Source organism: Sciurus vulgaris, assembly GCF_902686455.1.
Source record: "Sciurus vulgaris genome assembly, chromosome: 18".
Classification (NCBI taxonomy): Eukaryota; Metazoa; Chordata; class Mammalia; order Rodentia; family Sciuridae; genus Sciurus; species Sciurus vulgaris.
The window spans coordinates 30,360,174-30,378,641 of NC_136479.1; the positions used below are offsets into that span (position 1 = coordinate 30,360,174).

The 18,468-nt window shown below is 47.4% G+C and overlaps 1 protein-coding gene across 1 annotated transcript in view; it reads left to right on the forward strand.

Annotated features, from left to right (window-relative positions):
- CYTH3 (cytohesin 3) overlaps window positions 1–18,468 on the forward strand; it is a 103,554-nt gene that overhangs the window by 84,160 nt on the left and 926 nt on the right. Inside the window, exons 5-10 of the mRNA XM_079120449.1 lie at window positions 5,325–5,443; window positions 9,559–9,639; window positions 12,221–12,333; window positions 12,610–12,758; window positions 13,335–13,446; window positions 18,379–18,455. Coding sequence (XP_078976575.1) covers window positions 5,325–5,443; window positions 9,559–9,639; window positions 12,221–12,333; window positions 12,610–12,758; window positions 13,335–13,446; window positions 18,379–18,455 — 651 coding nt within the window. The remainder of the gene's footprint in view (window positions 1–5,324; window positions 5,444–9,558; window positions 9,640–12,220; window positions 12,334–12,609; window positions 12,759–13,334; window positions 13,447–18,378; window positions 18,456–18,468) is intronic.

Here is an 18,468-nt window from a genome sequence, read left to right on the forward strand (position 1 = left end):
GAATTATGACACTGAATCTATAACACCTATATTTAAGAATAAGAGCCACGCTAGTACTCTATGAATTAAAGGAAATATAACTGAAATATAGTTAGGGGAGAAGCTTTCATTTCTTTTTTGAGAAAATCTCAATAATGCACTAAGTACACTGGTCTTTCTATAGCTAAGTCATTATTAATATAAAAAAAGAAAATCAAAGGATAGCATGATTAAACAAATGTATAGTTATTAATTTAATATAATAAACACTACTCACTAATTAGATATGAGGATATAAGCTTTAAATTTCTTCAGTTCATATTAAGTATTTAGTAGTATTTTCTATGAAGAACAAGGTTGAATCTCCTAAGTAGGAAATTAGTTCATTTAAGAATGACTTATTTTATGTTGTTTTAATTATACAGCGCTCTATTTTTCATTTTAGGTTATTGTTGTATACGTAGTTTATAATGTTATTCAGTCAATATTTAATTTTTAATATATTAAGAAGTTTCATAGATGACTCTAGAAGTATTCCATTAAATTAAATATAAAATTAAAAAAAGAATTTTTGAGAGGGATAAAGATATTTAGTCCTTAATCACACCAGATAATCCCACGATTCAAATGCAACTCAAAATTTTATCTACCCCCCTTGCCACTATTAAGCTATGTAACATTGTGAAACATTAAGATATTGTCAGAATAAATAAATTCTTTCAGGTTGGGAGGGAATTAAGCCTCTAAGTAATAACATTTTAAGCAAGGAGTTTTGATTTGTTCAGGTACATTAGATTCTGGAAGTAGCACTTCATTTATAAATAAATAAGGGAAAAGACTGATCAAGGAAGCTGGAGATACTCTGCCGCCTCTGTTTTATTCCCTGTGTTCTAGAAATGCCTTAAAATAAAGTATATAAATATATAACAAGCAGGAATTTACTCACGGGGCTAGAAATTGAGGAATCCCTACAAGAAAGAAGATAAATGGGGTCAGCTGAGGAAGGAATGATGCCCAGATTGAACCCAAGAAAGAGCTGCTGTAGGAAGTGAGAGCAGCCTTGGGGTGAGGAAGCTCAGTTTGAGGCAGATGCAGGGATGGGACTGTAGTTGGGGCATCTAAACTGTTCACCCTTTGCTGAACTTGTTTCTAAGCAGTGGTATGGGCCCCCAGGAGAGGGAAGCAGGAGAGAACAGTCTATGAGAAAGGCCTGCAGCACAGAGGACAAAAAAATACCCATTCCCAAAGGTCAACTGTGGGCACAGCCCCCACTGCCTAAGTGCTTTCTGTCAAATCACTGCAGGCAGCTCCATAAAAATCAGAAACAGCTTCAGGGACTACCAGGGACTATGAAATATAGAGATAAACACCCAATCACCAAACATTTGAGGAAATGAACACGTGAAGGGAACATAAATCTAGACAAACGAAAAAAAACTAACACTAGAGAAAACAAGCCTAATAGAAATAATAGAAACTTCTAAAAATAGAGTGTTATATATCTTTAAATGTCATCAAGGAGATTTGATAGGATGTTTCTTATCGATGATACAAAAATGGGGGTTTGTGTAAAAGAACTTTGGAAATAAACTGTCATGTAATAACATGAGCACTGAGCTCTGACAGAGAGAGGATGGATGAATAGTGGATTTGTGGGCTACAGGAGAGTGATAACTCTCTCCATGGTTCAGTGCAGAACTACATGAAGACATGGAAGATGAGTCCAGCAGCCCAAATTTCATCCAGTACAAGTCCCAAAGAGAGAACTGAATAATGGAGGGCAGGAAGTGTCATATAAAAATCTTGTATCCATCTTAAAACTAGACTAAGAAAGAGTCCTCCAATTCACAGGCCTCATCAAATGTCAAGCAGGATAAATTGTTGAAAGACCTATATATAGGTTCATTGTGTAAAATATAAAGCTTATAGATAAGGTCATTAAATTTTCCAGGAAGGAAAGACCAGACTACCTAAGAAGAAATGAGTTTACCATCAGAGAACACTGGATCAAAGACAATGGGGAAACAGTATCTTCCAAGGTTTGAGGAAAAATCGCTTAAAACTGAGAATTATGTTCATCTAGACTGTCACTCATGAGAAAAGGCAAGTAGAGATGTTTTCAGACAGGTGAGGACTCAAAAAGTTAACCACCAAGACCTCTAATTCTAGTAGTTGAGTAGTTTGGAGTATTGTACCTTAAAACAATAAATGAATCCATGGGTAAAAAAGACATGCAAAGCCAGGCACAGTGGCACATGCCTGTAATCCCAGAGACCCCGGGAGCTGAAGCAGGAAGATCACAAGTTCAAGGCCAGCCTCAACTTAATGAGGGCCTAAGCAACTTAGTAAGACCCTGTCTCAAAATAAAAAGGACTGGGGATATAGCTTAGAGGTAAAGAACCCCTGGGTTCAATCCTTAGTTTCAAATAAATAAATAAGATACAAGAAACTAGCAAAACTTACAGTTATGTCTAAAAGAGAAATTATAGTTTAAAAATATTTCTTCAAGTCCCAAGTTATATCAGTATGTATGTAAGTAGCAAGAGGGAAATGAAAGAAGTAAAATGAAAGAAGTAAAAGAAGATTTTCTAGATGTGGATGGGTAAGTAGTATAAGTTTAAATATTTATTAAAAGGCTGGGGATGTAGCTCAGTTGGTAGAGTGTTTGCCTCACATGCACAAGGCTCTGGCACCACCAAAAAAAAAAAATTAAAATTTTAGGAGTAGCCATTAAAGAGGGGATTAAAGTAGAATTTATAAATTATTAGGAAATTTTAATAGAGAAAGCTTAATCATTGTAATAAAGGACTGAAATGGCATGTAAAATAGAAAGCACAAAAATTAGAGGTCAGGAGTAACTCCTAAGAAATCAGTGACAACTATAATTTTGGGCTACATTAACATTTTATTTTTTAATTTTTTATGGTGCTAGGGATTTGAACCCAGGGCCTTGTGCTTGCAAAGCAAGCACTCTACCAACTGAGCTACATCCCCAGCCCTACATTAACATTTTAAAAGACACTTCATTATTAGGTTAAAAAAATTCGGTAAGGGGGCTGGGGTTGTAGCTCACTTGGTAGAGCGCTTACCTAGCATGTGTGAAGCACTGGGTTCCATCCTCAGCACCAGATAAATAAATAAATAATATAAAGTTGTATTTCTCATCTACAACTAAAATAAAAGAAAACTAAAAAGACCTTCAGAAGCATTTTTTTAAAATGCAATAATGGGGATGAAACCCAGGGGCACTTTACCACTGAGTTACATCTGCAGCTGAGGGGCAGCTCTGATCTTTGACCAATTTGTTGGTCAGTTTAAATCAGATTGTGAACTTCTGCCTAACTTCCCCCAGCCACTCCACCCCTCGGTAGACCCTGAGGGCATCCTGGCCTCCCTGCCACCTCTAGTTGATGACTTTCCCTCCCTTCTCCACCTGCGTACCTCCTTCTGTTCCTCTACCTGAATGCTGCAGTGAGCAAGTCACATAAAGTAAATGTAGAACCCTGGCACTGCCTTGCCTGTCGCAGGCTGTTTTCAGGGAACTTGGGCTAGGACAAGTCTGTACCTAGAATCCAGAACCACAGTGTTAGGGTATGTGAATGTCTTGGAATGTAGGTGGTAACCAGAAATATACAAGAGTTAATTTAGGGTTGTCGTGTAGCATGACATGGTGCACAAACTTTTTAAATGTACAGCTTGAAGAAACTTAGCAAATTAAGATGGTACTGTAGCCACAACCCAGAACAAGACATTGAACGTCATAGGCCACGTTGCTGGTACCACCTCCTTGTGAGTTTACTTCCCAAGGTAACCAGTGCTCTGTCACCATGAATTAGTTTTGCCTTTTTAAAAACCTTATGTAAGTGGAATTTAAATATGCTTTTCTGATCTGGGCACAGTGATACATACCTGTAATCTCAGTGACTCAGGAGGCTAAGGCAGGAGGATTCCAAGTTTGAGGCCAGCCTCAGCATTTTAGCAAGATCTTGTCTCAAAATAAAAAGGGCTGGAGATGTAGCTCACTGATAAAGCTACCCTGGGTTCAATTCCCAGTACCAAACAAACAAGCTCCTGTGTTTCATGTTTATGAGAAGCTTTCATGGTTCTGAGTGTTCATTCCATTTCATTGTAAGGTATTCTTTCATCATGTATCTGTCAGAATGTGTTTATCTGACTTTTTATTGGTTGACTGTTTCCAGTTTTTGGAAATTCTAAAGTAGACTGCTGTGGACAATCATGTGTTTGAAAAAAGAAAACAATCTCCAGATGGATTATGTGGGTATGAGGAAATCTGGCCTTGAGCCTGGGAATTTTAGCTAGAAAAGCCTGTCTGAATTGGTAGGAACAGCCACCTGGCAGATAGATACCAGAATCCTGTTCCCTTACTAGCCTGGCCAACCTGAATCTTGGAAGCAGCTCTGAAGCTGTGCCATAGAGAAACTTTTGCTATTATGTTGGGTCCCTGGGGTTCCCCTAAGACAGAGTAGAGTGCAGCTGATTCAGGCTAGAGATAGTTTCTTGCTTTTTGAAATTGTCAGCTATGCTTTATAAGTCCTTAAAATACACACGAGTTTCAGCTGGTGTAAGCCCAGTGGTAGCATGTCAATTAACGTGTTTTAGCCTCAGGTAACAGAAATTCCAGCCAAAAAAAAATTGCCTTTTGCTTACACAATGGAGATTTATCTTCTCACACAGCTGCTATAGTAGTTGTTGACTCCTAAGTGACATAAACAAGGTGGCTGTGCTCATCTCAGCCTTTCTCTCATATGAGGGCTGCTGTGGTTCTGGTCATCACATCCTTGTTCAAACTAGGAAGAAGAGCAAAGCAAGCTCCTGGGAATTCTACTAGGAAATCAGTGTTTCCCAGCTGTTCCCCAGAGGCTTCATTTATGTCTCTTGGCCAGATCTGTGTCACGAGCTCATTCTGAGTTCCAAGGGCAGCTGGAAGAGTGATAATCTAGTGTAAGATGGCAGAGTTTAAAAAGGTGTTTGGGTTGGGTGTTAGGTTGCCCAGCCAGCAGCGTCCATCTCATACATGGAGTGCCCCTGACACAAAGCAGATCGTTTTCCAAGCTCAAGAAATCCAACATCATCCTTACGTCTGCTTTAGAATCTCTAACAATCACGTATAGTGGTTTGTTCAGCAGCCCATTTTAACCTGTTAAATTCCCAGGATGGAGGTATGTCCTTTTCTTGGCTGGATGAAATATAGCATGGTATTGTGAGAGTCAGCAGTTCTGTGGGTCTCTGGTATTTTTGCTGTGACCAAATGAATATAATTCTGTCCTTGAAAATTGAGTTTGAGTGGCACTCCTAATCAGCACTTCTTGTCTTGTGATCTTCAGGGAATTCAGTTTCTAATAGAGAATGACCTGCTACAGAGTTCCCCCGAAGACGTCGCCCAGTTCCTCTACAAAGGAGAAGGCCTAAATAAAACCGTCATTGGGGACTATCTGGGTGAGAGGTGAGTTGAGGGAGGATGGGCAGCTCCACCTGGGCCCACCCTCCACTTAGGGGTTCTCACAGCTTCTCAGCCACAGGCATGGAGTACACAGGCTGCCCCCAAACGGAGGGAACCTTCCCCGTGTATACTGTGTGGAGAGAGGAGTGTTGGGGCACTTGGGGCCAGGGGTGGTCTGTGCCCCTTGGGGAATCGAGACAACCGACAGCACTGCTGCCTTGTCAAAATCCTGGTCTTGGAAAACCTCTTGTTCTTCTGAAGTTTGTCCCAGAAATACCCTGAATGTCTCAATGATTTTCTTCCCCTGTCACACGGGGTGTGAATGAAGGTAGGAAGCGATGGTTAATATTTAAAATGGAAAGCAGTAGGTCAGACTGACTTTTCCAACCTTCTTCACTAAAAGTCCATTTACTGTGCTTAGCAGAGGTTAGGCAGCACATGCCAAGTGTGCCCAAACAGACTTGTCATGGACCAAAGAGAGCATTGTTAAACAAAAGCCCAGTGGTGGCTCACTCAGGTAGTTTATGTTTCCAACTTTTTATTAAAAATAGTTAATCAGAAGAACATTCCCCAGCTCATTCTGTGAGCTCATTACTACCTGAGACCAAAACCAAATACATCGCAAGAAAACAAAACTGCAGTCCAATATCTCTTAGAATATGGAAATACAATATTTCAAGAATTTTTTTAGGAAATCAAACCTAACAATATATAAAATGGATCACACACCAAATGGGATATATTCCACCCGTGCAAGGTTAGTTCAACATGCAAAAGTCAAAGTAACAATGTATCAGTAGAATAAAGAATATGACTCATGATCATTCCCATTAATGCAGAAAAGGCATTTGACAAAATACAACACTGCTTTTCACAATAAAAGCACTCAAAAAACTAAGACTAGAAAGGAACTTCCTCAACAGGATGGAGAGCACCTATGAAAGTAGCTTATCACAGTGAATGGTGAGCGACTGCTTCCCTAAGATCAAGAGCAAGATTAGAATGTTGGCTCTCACTATGACTGTTCAATGTGGCACTGGCACTTTTAGCCAAGGGCAGTTGGGCAAGAAAATGAAAATAAAGACATCCACATTGGAAATGAAGAAATTAAAAAAATTTTTTTAATTGGTACCAGGGATTGAACCCAGGGGCTCTCAACCACTGAGCCACATCCCCAGCCCTTTTTTATATTTTATTTAGAGACAGGGTATCACTGAGTTGCTTAGGGCCTTGCTAAGTTGCTGAGGCTGGCTTTGGACTTTCTATTTGTAGATGACATCCACATGTAGAAAATCTTAAGGAGGTCACTGAAAAACTGTTAAAACTGAGCAAGTTCAGTAAGATTGCACGATACAAAATTAATATTCAAAACTCAGTTTTTGTTTTCCAGGACTGGGGATTTAACCCAGGGGTACTCTACCACCGAGCTACATACCTCCCCACCTGGCTTTTATTTCTTACTTTGAGACAGGCTTCTGCTATGTTGCCCAGGCGGCCTCTTAACTTCAGCCTCCCAAGTAGCTGGGATTATAGCTGGGTTTTAGTAGTAATGAGCAAACTGAAAAGGATATTAAGAAAACAGCTCCATTTATAATAACAGTAAAAATAATAAAATATTTAGAAATATGTTTGGAAAAAGAAGCAAAAAATTTTTACACTGAAAATTAAACATTGTTGAAAAGATCAGAAAATGGAAAGATGGCTCATGTTCATGGGTCAGAAAATTTAATATTGCTAAAATGGCAATACTTTCCACATTGATCTACAGATCTAATGCACTCCCTATTAAATTCCAGCTGACTTTTTTGCAGAAGTTGGCAAGCTCATTGTAAAATCATATGGAACTTCAAGCATCCAGAATAGCCACAGCCTTAAAAAAGAACATATTTGAAGAACTTACACTTCCTGATTATAAAATAGACTAATGCTACATTAATCAAGATAGTGAGGTGCTAACATAAGGATGGACATAGAGAAGGTCATAGGATATAATTTAGAATAAAAAATGAACCTCATATTTACTGTTGAATGATTTTCGATAAGTGTTCCAAGAAAATTCACTGGGCAAGAATGGTCTTTTCAACAAATGGTGCTGGGACAACTGAATACCCACATGCAAAGGGTATCCAGTTTCACTCCTCACCATATACAATTAAAATGGATCAAAGACCTAAGTGTAAGAAGCAAAACATAAAACATTAAAACATACAGGTAAACCTTCATGACCTTGAATTATGCCAGGATTTCTTAGATCCAACATCAGAAGCACAAACAACAGAAATACTACTGTGCTTCAGATGACATCATTAAGAAAGTTAAGAGACTCTGCAAGTCAAATCTGATAAGGACATATCTAGAATATATCCAAGATCCTAAATTCTCTGAAATCTAAAATTTTCAGAGCACCAATGTGATACTAAAAAATAATGGATTTTAAAGTTTTGAATTAGAGATGTTCAGCCTGAATTGAAATCCATGTGGCATGAGTGTGGATAGCAAAGAGAGTAAGGCAAAGACTGAGCCTTGGCTGCTCTATCCCAGAGTAGGAAACAAGGAACTGGTGGAAGAGGAGTGATGGGACCACCCCTTATATTCACTGCCTGCATTTGAGGTGCTTCACACCCGCTTGAATCAACTTGTGAGCCGGCAGACGAGCTCGCTCCCTTGGTGGACTCAGGGCACTTCATTATCCTCATGGTGAGGCACCCTTTGTGGCAGTGGGATTTTGCCTTTACACCTCTAGGACTGACACTGAGGAGTGGTCAGGTGGTGGCTGATGTGGTCACAGGCCTGCCCCTCGCTGTGGCCTTAACCTAACTGCTGCTACCTCCTCCCACACTTAGCAGCAGCAGGCATGCTTACCCACAAACCTTCACTCTGAGAGTGCCCTGCACTGAGCCACTGTGCTAGTGTAGTGGGAAACAGCTAACAGGTAAAATGTCAGACTGTCAGCTTGATCCCCAGTCCTTCCTCCTGTCTCCCAGGACAGGGTCTGTGTGCTCACTGCCCTCTTGGGAAGATCTCATCAGTGCCCCTTCTGTAGACATAGAACAGTCAGGAACCATCGGAACCCTGGGGGCTTCAGAACTGCAACACTACACCTCCTACATGCTTATCCCAAAGAGAAAGATGGGGAGAAGTTGGGGCATGTACTTGGTGCCCTCGCACTTATCCTACCCTCCCTTCTTTCACCCTGAAAGCCCCAGCAGATGGGGCAGCTGCTTGTGAGCAGGTGGCACTCAGCTTTAGCATTGCCTGTGACCATGTCCAGCACTGGCACTGGTGTGGGCTGTGGTGTTGACATGGTCAGTGAATGTGCCCTGGGAGTGAACACTGGTTTTCAGGCTGCATTTTGTCCACTGTCCTAAGAAGGGCAAGTCACAGGCATGTCCTGTAAGGCACTAGTGTTTGGAGAATACTGGCCTACATTAATTCCAGCACCTAGCCACCTTCAGGCAGCCTGTGGTGGAGGCAGGTGGAACCCAGCATTTTGATGTGTGGGGTATCCTCAGTATATCTTGTGACCAGGTCCTGTGGAGCATCTTTGAGTTAAGATTCAATAGCACACTTGTTAAGTCATTTTACTTTTCATTGTCATTTAAGTGAATTTTACACCTTTTACTATATTTTCATGATTAGTTTTTAAAAACTAATGCAAGGAATTGTTTCTTACCCAAACTTTTCTTTCTGAGCCCAGTATGCACCTTATGGTTTATGGCCTTGTGCAATTAATTTAACTTTCTGAGCCTCAAAATCCCTATCTGTGAAATGGGGGTGATAATAGGCCTAGCTCATGGAGCCATTTTGAAGGTTTCAGGGTGCATGCTAGGCACTGGGTAGGCCTCACAGCTTGGCATCTGAGGGAACTCCGTTGGCCATTATGGTTGTCCTTTGGGGATTTTTAATGCTTTTTTTCCTGATTCTTGCCTATTGTGAAGTACACTCCTAATAGCCTATTAATTGTTTTAAGCCTGAAAATAAATTTTACAGTGAGGAGAATCTTAACTTGTAATCATATAAAAATTAAAATTACAAAATCTTGCTGTAGGATATGTCTTTCTTTTGAAGTGATTGAGATAACATGCATTAGCCTTGAACTTATTTCCACTCTTTTCTAGGGATGACTTTAATATCAAAGTTCTTCAGGCTTTTGTCGAACTCCATGAATTTGCCGATCTCAACCTTGTACAAGCCTTAAGGTGAGCATTTGGCTGCACCCTGGGCATAGGCCAGGTGGGGAGCCATGAGCAGTAGTGGCTGTTGATGTGCTCCAGGTAGCTCCGAGGGAGCCTGTGAGTCCTGCAGACACTGGCTGCTCATTCCCATACAGCAGCCTGTGTCAGAAATCAGAACATGCACACAGGGTTGGAAGTTGTGCTTTCTTCCTTCTAACGTCCAGTTCTGCATCCTGCGCATAGTTTCTTTGCTGTCCATCATTTTGAGTGACATGCAGTAGTGTGTGTGTGCTTTCCTCACACACTTGTTGCATGCCCTCGTTGGTGTGACCTCAGCATCACCCCAACCCATTTTCCACCAGATGTGGCCTTGAGCACCCAGCACAAGGTTGCCCTTACTGTTCCAGGGAGGATGTGGATCTCCCACCATCAGAGGCCACCCTCTGGCCTGTCTTGTCTGAGGAAAGCCAGTGTCACTGTGGATCATGCGGGTGGGTGGAGAGGTCCGTGCTTAGACTCTCTCATGCAGCCCTATTGGGACCGACAGTGCCCTCCCTGGATGCCGCTCGAGCGGCTGGCAAGCCTAAGTGGCTCTCTCTTTGTCGTCATCTCTTGTGTCCTGGCTGGGTACTAATTCCGACCCACTGTCCTCTGCAGGAAGAGGCTGCAGGGACAGGCCTCTGATGGGAGCCATGCTACCCTGTTCCAGGCTGAGGACATCATAGCCATGTCTTGTCCGTTCACTTTCAGTCCTTCTCCTCCATACTCTGGTCTGATTTACATGGCCCGTTTCCTTGTGGCTCACTTCGGCTGCAGACTGAAATACCTGTGGTGTGTTGGTACGACCCTTATGACACAGGGTCAGTCTGGGGCTGAACAGCATGCTGACCATGAGTCCTGCTTCCCATTTTTCAGAGTCAGTTTTTGAAATGAAAGGCTCAGGCCTGGCAAGTGTGGTAAGCATGACCATGGCACGTCCATCCTTGCCACGGTGGTTCTGTTTATTTTGGCCAGTCTCTGATCTATAACCAAGACCAGGAGAGGGCAGGAAGTTGCCACTTCAGCTTTACTCCAGTGGGGCCCCATGTGCTGCCTGCCTGTAGCACCTCTGTCATTCCTCTGTCATTGGGCTTGCCCCGAGGTGCCAGTGAGAGAGGCCGCTGGTCCTTGGAGTGCCCCACAGAGCTTACACTGGGCAGAGAAAGGATGATAGATATTTCTAAAACCTATGTTCATGGCTTATCAGAAGGAGCTGGTTGCTGTGGAAACAAAGTGAGGCTGGGTAAGGGGTCCTCAGGCTGGTGGGAGGGAAGCCCAGGGGACTCAGGGCTGAGGATGGTACTCTGATGGAGCAAATGTCAGGGAGAGGGCCCCTGGGTGCTCCTTTAGTTTGAGGAGCTGCCTGGAGGCTTTGGGCTTTTATTCTGAGGAAGTCAGAGGTGTGCGGTCAACTGAAGCCCATCCCCTCTGTGGAGCAGGCCAGGAGACCGCTCATCTCATGGTGTGCATTGCTGACCAACATGGGGCAGAGAGGGAGAGTCAGCAGTGGCCCCACCCAAGGCAGCTGTCCTGATAGCCAGGGACCAGGCAGATATTGAGTCTGAAGCTGTTGAAGCGAGCACTCAAAGAGAGGGACCTGATTGGCAGGAGTCTCTGGAAAGAGGGCATTTATAGGACCTGCGGAGGAAAAAGAGCCCAGAGAGGGGAATAGCATCTCCCCCATCTGATCACTGTAACACCGGTATCTTAAAACCAAGGGCAGTCCGGAAGCTTAATTGGAATCTGTTGGTCCAATCTCATCCCTCATCCTTGTGCTGAAGCCACTGCAGCATCAGATGCTACTGAGCAACTGGTGTGTGAGGCAGGGCTGGCTACAGGACCACAGGGTGCAGGACAGCTATAGCCCTGCCCTCAGGCTCGGGGCTGACAGATAACAGTTGGTACTGGGTGCCTTGCAGCTGGAAAGCAAAGAAAGGAGCAGGAGTATTGGGGCAGGGCTTGCCATCTTAGGTCGGGCAGTCAGGGAAGACCTTGATGAGAGGAGGGGGTCATCTGAGGATAGGAGCATCTGATCACCATGGGCCTAATCCCTAAAGCAGGAGTATGTCTGCCCCAGCTAGGTAGCAACAGACTCTGGTGGTGGCCCCACTGGTGTGGGTGGGCCATGGACTCTGTCCTGCTGACTCTGACCTTGCCTTTGTGGGTGGAGGCTCTGAGAGAGGACATGGCCCTGTTCACGCTGTCAAGACTATGGAAGGCATGGGGATGGGGGAGGGCTCAGGTGACCATGTGATGGGTACAGATGGTGCTGACAGTTGGGGGCAAGAAGTGCTGGGGTCTTGGGTGTTTTTAAGGCAGTGGCAGCAGACCTTGCTGAAGAATCGGTTGTAGTTATTAAAAAGCAGAGCAGTCAGTCTTTCTGGAATTACCAAGCAGAAGGAAACTGAACCTTTCTTTGCTGGCCGAGACCCATACATCCCTGCCAGGGTGGCATCTCAGGTCAGGGAGAGAACACCTTCGCTGTGGCAGGGCAGGAGCTGCCCTAGGTCCCAGGCTGGGTCCATCCCCTGGCATGGTCTAGGGTGAGGTGTCTACCTCTCCACAGGCAGTTCTTGTGGAGCTTCCGGCTGCCAGGAGAGGCTCAGAAGATTGATCGCATGATGGAGGCCTTTGCTTCACGCTACTGCCTGTGCAACCCTGGAGTCTTCCAGTCTACAGGTTAGTGGCTCAGCTCGTGGCCTGGCCCCTCACCCTTCCAGCTTGTTCCTAGGACCTGCCTTCCCTGAGCCAGGAGGGTCCTGCCTGTAGCCACCTCTCAGACCCACTCCTGCTCTGCAGGGAGCTACTGCTTCAGAGGGTAGACCCAGGGCCCTCCTGCCAGGCATGCTTGGCAGGGCCAGCACACATGGTTCCGACGTGGGTCGTCCTGAGGGGTGCCCACTCTCCATGTAGAGATTCCAGCTGGCTCAGATGCTGTCTGCTGACTCGTTGCAGACACGTGCTACGTGTTGTCCTTCGCCATCATCATGCTCAACACCAGCCTGCACAACCACAATGTGCGTGACAAACCCACCGCGGAGCGGTTCATCACCATGAATCGTGGCATCAACGAGGGAGGGGACCTCCCGGAAGAGCTGCTGAGGGTGAGGCCTTTTATTCTTTTTTTTTTTTTTTTTTTTTTTTGTGGTACCAGAGATTGAACACAGGGGCACTTTACCACTGAGCTACACCTCCAGCCCTTTTTCTAGATTTTTAATTTTGAGACAGGGCCTTGCTAAGTGGCTGAGGCTAGTCTTAAACTGCCATCCTCCCGCTTCAGCGTCCTGCACCACTGAGGTCATAAACATGTACCACTGTGCTCAGCTTCAGGACCCTGCTTCTGAACTGCATCTGGCTGTTTCTCCTCCTTCCTCAAATTTATCAAAACCTGTGAGAATTGGCAGTGTTGATTAATTTATCTAACTTTATTATCTTTTATTTTTTATTTTCAGGCAGGGTCTCTTGCACACCTTCTGCCTCAGTCTCCTGAGGAGCTGGGATTACAGGCACGCACCACCGCACCTGGTTGACTTATTTATTTGAAATGCATCTTTCAGGCATATTTTCGTTTTCCTGATCCTGCTGCACTTTATCCTCATTCTACACTGGAGAGAGAGAGAAAGGACAGTTGCTTCTCCTGTTTGAAAGCCTGAACTTGCTCTTGTCTCTCCTCCTTACAGAACTTGTATGAAAGTATTAAGAATGAACCGTTTAAGATCCCGGAGGATGATGGGAATGACTTAACGCACACATTCTTCAACCCAGACCGGGAGGGCTGGCTTCTGAAGCTGGGTGAGCCTTTTGCAAGTGACCCGTGCTTGTGGCCCCTCAGCCCATGCAGCAGCTCCCGTGGGGTCCTCCCAAGCTCCTTGTAGCGAAGCCCCTAACCACTTGGCAGCAACATTAAAAGACATTGCCGTTAAGCCAAAGCCTGCTCTCAGCAGCCGCACGTCCCAGGCTGGTGGCTGCTTCCCTGAAGTGTGGCCTTTCGGAGGGAGGCCCTACGTGCTGTGTCCATGGCAGAGACTGCACAACCTGTCCCAGAAAACTGCCAAGTTAGCGTTTATGTAAATCCAGGGCAGTTTTCTGTACGAGAAGCACGTGCATTTATCTCCAAAGAACCTGTGTGCCTTTCTCCTGGTTTGGCGTGGCTGTGATTTTTGACGAGTGGTTTAAATGTGCCTTCTTGTTGTTTTCCTTCTGCCTGTGGCTCCCACCTTTCTGTTCTGTGACGGGCTGTCCCTGCTTGTCCTGCGTTAGGAGGTAGGTACCCAGTGGCTTCCTCCCCTCCCCAGCGGCTCACTCCTCTTTCGGTTTCTCTCCCCCACGTTGGTCTGTGTGAAGCTCTGGTTTGTGGCTGCCATTCATCTGATCCATTTGGCTTTGGACTTGCTGGGTCAGCGTTGTGCATGGTGCGGTGTTTGGCACCCACCTCAGGGACAGGGTCAGCAACAGCTGGGACCAGGAGCGCATGGGGACACTGTGTGGGAACAAGCCCGTCCCCCCCAACCCCATCTTTAGGTCCTGCAGCAGCGAAGAAGCTGGTAACCAGCCTGTCCCTGCAGCTCGCCAGTCTCCCCATACTAACCAAGCACTGCATGTTTACAGCTCCCGGAAAGATCCTGGGGATGTCCTAAAGACTTTCTCACCGGTGACAAGTCTAATGGCTTTTGTACCTTATGGGCAATTTTAGCAATTTTTAGGGGCTATTTTGACTCTGGGGGGATGGATTTTTATCTTACATCAACAGTAAAGCCCAGGAGCTATGACTGCTATGTTTTGTCCAGGAAGTTCGGAGAACAGGTGATTGCTGTGTAGCATGTAAGACCCAAGGGCTAGAATTCTGGTGATTTTTATTATTTTTTCATGAAGGGAGGATAAGATGCTGCATGATGACAGTGTGACAGGCACAGGCCACCTTAGCTGATGGGATGGGGCTGTTCCCATGGGACTGTTCCCACTGGGGTCTTCAACCTTGGCATTGCTCTTCAACTCTTCTCTGGCTATGCCAGAGTTTAAAAGAATTCTGGATCTTTGCCTAAAATCTTAGTACCATAGCCTTGGCCTCAGATGCCTGAGTGACATCAGATATATCCCAGACCTTTCAAGTCACGTGGCACCTGTGGGCCTGGAGTGGGGGCAGGCGGAGGGCTGCGTCTGAAGGCCCCAGCAGCTGCACTCCATGATAAGTAGGGCACTCGTTGGATTAGATACCTTCCTTCCGTTTCTTGTATTGCCCAAGAGTGCCCCCTCGAGGGACAGTGACAGCCACTCAAGTGACCTCTGTGTTCCTGGGAAGGAGGCAGCTCTGAAGACATAAATCAGTGAATGAAATGAAGGCACAAGACTTCTTGTGTCTGCAGCTCATTTCTGGAGGGCTGATAAGAAGGCCGTGAGTGAGGCACGGAGCACTCATGTTGCTGTGCAGTTGCCCTGGGCACTGGGAAATGGGGTGCCAGGAGCGCCCAGGGCATCCAGATGTGACCTCAATTCAGTGGGCAGCCCAGTGTGGCATTGGGTCTGCCTGGGCACGCAGGTGCTGCCCTGCAGAGTTGGCACCTGCAGCTCTCTTGCCCCAGTAGTCCCATCTCTGCTGCCTTCTCAGGAGTAAAGTTGGAGGCCAGAGTCTTGCAGGCCAACCCTGCACACGGCAGGCTCCTGAACCCCTAGTGACAGCAGACTCGCTGCAGAGCTCCTGGTGCCCGGAGGTGTCTTTGCCTGAGGGCCTCCCCGTAACTGTGTGGAGGAGCCCAGGCCTGGCCACTAGACACCTGTGTTGGTATTGGTCCCCAAAGGACAAAGGGGCAGCAGATAAGCCAGAAGCCAATTCTTAAGACTCAGGTCAGCCCCCAGGTGTGGTCCTGCACTGAGTGGGTGCACAGGTTCCTCCCAGTACAGGGCAGACAGAGCAGGGAAACAGGTACCTGGCTGGACCTGTGTAAAACTCCAGAACTTGGGTTTCTAAGTGTGTGTTCAGATGGGAATGTCAAATGCACGATACAAATTTAGCTTTAGAGCAGCTGCTTCTCAAGGCTTGGGTGTTGCAGGAGCGCAGGAGCTCAGGCCGTGCGCCGTGCACAGGCCTGGCCCGTGGTTGTGGAGAAATTTAAGACAGCGGGTTCTGAGAGTCGTTCGTGTCAGAAACCTAGACTGTGGTCAGAGCTGAGCTATGTGGAGGGAAAGCGTGCTCACGCCTGTGCCACGTGCGTCCTTCTTGTGCGTATCGCACACAAGGCCCAGTAACAGTGGAAGTGGAAATTCACAGACCAAAAGTGGTGCTTACCTGTGGAAGAGAAGCCAGGCTCCTGGCCACGGGGAGAGCGAGGTGTGGTCGGCGTGGGCTGGGCTTCCTGGCGTCTCACAGCAGAACCTGCATGGCTCTGAGGCCAGGAGCACCGCCCGCCCCTGCCGGACGGACCTCTGAGCCATGAGCGTCCAGGTGGCAGCTTTGGGGCCAGCCTTGATTGCATACCTGTCTGGGCTCCTGCTCCCCTGGCCCAAGGACTGGGCAGGGTTGGGTTCTCCAGACTCAACACTGAACGTGGAGCAGCAGGGTGGGGTCCAGGGCAAGAGCCAAGGGCCCTTCCGGCAGATCCCTTCCAGGACAACTGATGGTCCCAGGCGGGTGACAGTGGAGATGGGGGCCCAGGGAAGGCAGAGCCCACAGGCGGAACTAGGCGCAGGAAGAGCCGGTCCTGCACAGGAGAACCCGCTGTGCTGCATGGTGGCAGGGCCTGAGGCAGAAGGACAGCAGAGCACAGGAGCCCTCAGGCTGCAGAGTAGGGCTTCACGCTGAGCGCAGCAGAACCTTTGGGGGCTTAAAGCAGGGGAGGGACGTGACCAGTAGGTTCTTTTCAAGACTCCTCTGACTGTCCTAGGTACTGGGCGGGTCTGGGGACGGGGTCTGCATGCACTGTGGTGGCCTCAGGAGTCCTGAGGGGCAGAGGCTTTAGGTGGTGACACATGAGTGATAGAGGCTGCTGTCAGCCGATTGTGACACAGGCCTTGGGACTCGGGGAGAAGCCTGGAAAGTATTGGCATTGTCCTCTTCTCATGACCTTAGGGCACAGAATGTCCTTCTGTCCCTTTGTTGCTGGAAAACTTTGGGAGAAGGCAGGCTGCCTGAAGGGTCACCTAGATCCCATGTGGAATGGAGTCCCTGTCATGTCCCCTGTGTGGAACCAGCTCCCTGTGGGGCACCCTGTCAGCATTCCCATGTGGAGTGGGCTCCCGAGCAGAAATGGTCTCCCTGTCGAGCTGGGTGAGACAGGCCCAGCCCTGAGCAGAAGATTCCGTGACGAAGCCACGTGCAGGAGCTGGAGAGCAGGAGGCAGGCGAGGGGCAGGAGATGCTGAGAAGAAGCAATGCCACTCCAGGCCAGAAGAGCCTGAGTAGAGGCCCTGTGGCACGAGCGTGTGACCTGGTGCTGAGGGCAGGGAGGTTCGGGGACACTGAGGATATGGCAAAGATGCATCAGGGCTCTCCGACCCTGACTGGTGGTGTGGTGCTGGTGAGGATAGAGCTGGGTGGCAGGTGTGTATGGGGAGAAGGAGGGACAACCGGATGCCAGAGCTGCCTGCTCCTTGGCCCGCTGGTCTACCTTAGGCTATCGAAGGACAGATGGAAGGTCCAATGAGTGAGGCAGGGGTGAGGGAGAGGCCCCGCTGGGCTCTGGAGACGCCCTCCCTGCCCTCTGGGCTTCTTTGCCTGTCTGGGTCAGGCGTCTTCCCTCCCAAACTGACTTTCCTTCTGGTGTCTTCATCCTGGGTCTCCACAAATGAAAGCCGAGTCAGAGGCCAAGGAAGCGCCTGCCTTGGCCCCAGGACGTGACCCTCATGGTTCTCATGTGCCCTTCCTTCCATTGTCCTGTCTCCATGCCCCACGCGGGCCTCCTGCTCCCAGGGAGAGATCTCTATGACCTGCTTGCCCCCTACTGTCCTCTCATCAGTATTGGGGAGCCCTGGGGCAGGGAGGGTCTCTTCACACCTGGCATCCCACATAGTGCTCGGATTTGTTGGCATGAGCGTTTCTTTCTCCCTCCTTCACTTCCACCCTCCCTCCTTCCTCCTTCCTCCTTCCTGACTTCCCCTCAGAAGCAAAGGCGAGCAGTTGAAGTCAGCTTGTGCCGAGCTTCAGGGCTAACAGATCAGAGGGACCGTGTGCGCGTGTGTACGTGTGTGCTCCAGATCTTGTTAAAAGATTAATTTAATTCAATCTAATAATTCCCTGAGCCAAGGGGTAATTGACTTTGATGGATCCCAGGGCTGCCCAAAGTACCCAGTAATGCGATAACGCCCTGGTGTAACAGGATTAGCCCTGGATAGACCCGGGTGGCGGCGTTGACTTCATCATGTTATCATCTCATGTGGGGAGATTGCACCCATCCATTATGACTGCCTTTTCCAGGAAGCAGATCTGAGAGGGCTGTGTTGTCTAGGGTGACCCTGGGTGGCCGTAGAGATACCTGTGTGGGCCGGGTGGGGGGTGCATGTGGGCCCCAGCCGTGCACCCAGCCACCCACCTGGATGGCCAGGCCACACAGCTTGTCCAGGACTTTGCTAACTTGGTCAGGATATTGAACATTTTCACGAAGGAGAAAACTAAAGCCCGAGCTTGGCTCCTGGGGTCTTTCTGCAAATGCAGGAGTTGGTGTGGGTTGTGGGCCCTCAGGCCTGGGGCTCCACAGCCCCCAGCCCCTGACTCACGAGGCCCTTCTGCTCCTAGGAGGGCGCGTGAAGACCTGGAAGCGGCGCTGGTTCATCCTGACGGATAACTGCCTCTACTACTTTGAATACACAACAGTAAGTGGGGAGC